The sequence below is a fragment of the Tupaia chinensis genome, unplaced genomic scaffold (assembly GCF_000334495.1).
Source record: "Tupaia chinensis unplaced genomic scaffold, TupChi_1.0 Scaffold146140_1, whole genome shotgun sequence".
NCBI lineage: Eukaryota > Metazoa > Chordata > Mammalia > Scandentia > Tupaiidae > Tupaia > Tupaia belangeri.
The window spans coordinates 2713277-2716301 of record NW_006205995.1 but is presented as its reverse complement, the minus strand read 5'-3'; the positions used below and the strand labels follow the sequence as shown (position 1 = coordinate 2716301).

Sequence of the window (3025 nt, the reverse complement as noted above, 5' to 3'; positions counted from 1 at the left end):
GCTGAGCGGGATAGGGAGCCGTCCAAATTGAAGCGCTCCTACTCCTCCCCAGATATAACCCAGGCCATTCAAGAGGAAGAGAAGAGGAAGCCAACAATAACTCCAACAGTTAATCGGGAAAACAAGTAGGTTTATCCTCACTTCTAGAACTATAATAATGTATTCTATTTTAAAGCCTTTACTCTAAACATATCACCATATTAATGCAAGGGAATCAGAAATTTCAATGGATGGCTGTACCAGTCATTGTTATTACCCCAGAGGGAAAAAAAAAAGAAATGAATATAGGAAACTTCTTTGTTTTTTCTCAAGTATTGGCTTAATGTCATAGGAAAGAGGATCTTAAGTGTTGATACAGAAGTATACACATTAAACTTTACTTCAGTGTGCCACAGTCTACCTACAAGTTTTTCATAGACCTCCTGTGGTCCCTAACTGTCCCTTTGAGGACCATAATTTATAGGATTGAGTTTACCTTATTGAAGCACTCAAGTTCTGATTTTTTCCTTCTCAGCCAATAATATGAGAACAGAGTTTTCCTATGGTACTAGGTTAACAACCAGTGTAGTATGCCAGCCTCTTCCTTATTCTGTTCCTTTTCCTCCACTGTATTTCTGCCGTATTCACAAATAGTGGCCAGTAGGTTCATTCGTTTCCCAAAACAATATCTCATTTAGATATGTTACTGGTGCCATCATGCTCCTTGCTTACGACTCCTGGGGTGATGAGGAGATGACTTGCAAGTCTACCTGCCGTGTCTGTGTCCAATCTTGACCAGGAGGAGAGAGGGAATAAATAGTAGTATAAATAAATGGGTTAGTTTTTCTACTTATTACACTCCTTTAGTTGCACAGGTAGTCCAACAGGCTATATTTTGGCTCCTTTAGTAACATGTCTCAAGAAAGGAGCTGATATTTTTTTTCCTCCAAGAATTTACCCTGCCTGGTAGGAATTCATTTGAAGAAGCTTTTAAAAATTCTGTTAATCTTGGTACAGATTTTAGGGTTTCTTATAACTGGTAAGGTTTGATTCCTTCCTGATCACCATGCTTATTGAGGTTTGTTAATATGACAGTGTTGGGGACCAGCAGTTAGCGTAATGGCTATGTTGCTGGACTCCCATGTAGTTGACTGCCGTTCAAGTCCCGGACCTGGCGGCTTAAACTCACGCCGGGCACGTGTGCGTGCGTGCCCAAGATCCCGAGAGGAGAATGGAGAAGGGATTGCGACATAGCCATCCTCCCTGGGAGGTGATTTCTCGCTTTCTGTCTCTCTGTCTGTCTCTCTCTCTCTCTCTTTCTGGCGAGCACATGCAGCCTATAGTGAAAACACCTCTCCAAAAAAAATAAATAAATAAAAATAAATTTAGAAAATTCTCTAAAAAAAAAAAAAAAAACAGTGTTTAAAGAGTATTTCGTGTGCAGTTTATGTTTTTTTAATTGCCAGAGGTCAAATGCACCTGAGGTAGGGAGAGGGCACTCTCCCCCAATGGGGCATCGTCATAGCATAGTCCCTTCTTCCTTTCTTCATCCTGATGAGATTTGGGGCATGTATGCATTCATGTCCAGCATGTTTTTTAAGCTGCTAGGGCTGTGATAAACCACAACCACGTGAGCATGTGAGATGGCCCCCATGTGTGTTTTAATATGTATTGAATAGAGAAAATGAACCTGAGTGCATGCACCTGAGCACACATAAAGAAAAGTTGATTGAAGTGTAATTCACTCTATTCTCAGTATCCCCTTTATGGGTGAGAGGATGCCAGGAATAGTGAGAAAAGAAGACAGGCCTATGAGTTAAGAGTTTCCTTAATGCTAAATCATTTCTGGTAGTTCAAAATACGTTGAATAACAAAAGTCTAGGCAGCTTTTTCCTAGTCCAGCTATTCCAGTAGATCCTCCATGGTGATGGAAATGTCCTGTCCAACATATGTGGCTATTTTGAAATATGGTTAGTACAACTGAGAAACTGAATTTATTTTTCTTCCCAGATTTTTGCCATAGGGTACATGTACTCACCAGAGAGAGGGGGAAAGTGAGAAATCCCCCAGGGGAAGTGGTCACACTGTAGTCCTTTCTCCTCCATTCTCCTCTCAGGATTTCGTGCACACGTGCACATTGTGCGGCATGTTTTCAAACCACTGAGTCTGAGACTCGAACCATGGAATTGGCCCTGTGGGGTTCAGCACCTTAACTACCACGTCACCTGTGGGCCCTGAGGGACTGAATTTTTAATTAATTTAAATTTGGGCACCCGTGGCTAGGTAGCACAGCTATAGACTTTAGTAGTACCCAATAAACTGCCTCCTTGATATCTGGGCCGTAGTAATAATTTTTTTTATTCCTTGTTTGGCATTGTGGCTGAGTTCACACATTTGATAGGCTGAACTTCGTACATTTATTTAAAGGAGTTTGAAGGGGCCAGCAGGTGGCTTGGTGGTTGAGGTGCTCGACTCTCACATGGCCAACCATGGTTTGAATCCTGGACCTGATGGCTTACTTTCTTACTTTCCTTCTCTCTCTTTCTCTCTGTCTCTGTCTCTCTGGTGAGCACATGTGCCCTATAACAAACTTTAAAAATAAATAAATAAATACTAAAAGTGAAATAAAGGAGTTTGTAAAAGCCTTCTTTCTCTACTAGAATTCCTAGTTCAAGAAACACTAGAGAATCTATCTCAGGGTATCTCTAAGAACCATAGACCCACAAAAAGGTTAAAGGTATATGTGCATGAGAAGGTCCCAGGACACAACCAGGTTAACCTGGATGCTGTGTGTCCTGTAAGACCATCTACCATATGAGTTAACTTTTTATTTCTTGAGGGAGATAGAGATTTTTGCTATAGGGCATGTGTACTCACCAGAGAGACATAAAGACAGAAGGTGAGAAATCACCCCCAGGAGGGGATGGCCACGCTGCAGTCTCTTCTTTTCCATTCTTCTCTTGAGATTTTGGGTGGGCACACATATACCCAGTGTGAGTTGTTTTTTTTTTTTTTTTTTTTTTGGGGATTTTTCACCTGGGGGGCG

General features: G+C 41.4%; 1 protein-coding gene across 1 annotated transcript in view; it reads left to right on the top strand.

The window, feature by feature from the left end:
- USP8 (ubiquitin specific peptidase 8) overlaps positions 1-3025 on the top strand; it is a gene marked incomplete in the record, with an annotated part of 87600 nt that overhangs the window by 70292 nt on the left and 14283 nt on the right. The window contains 1 exon segment of the mRNA XM_027768389.1: positions 1-125. Coding sequence (XP_027624190.1) covers positions 1-125 — 125 coding nt within the window.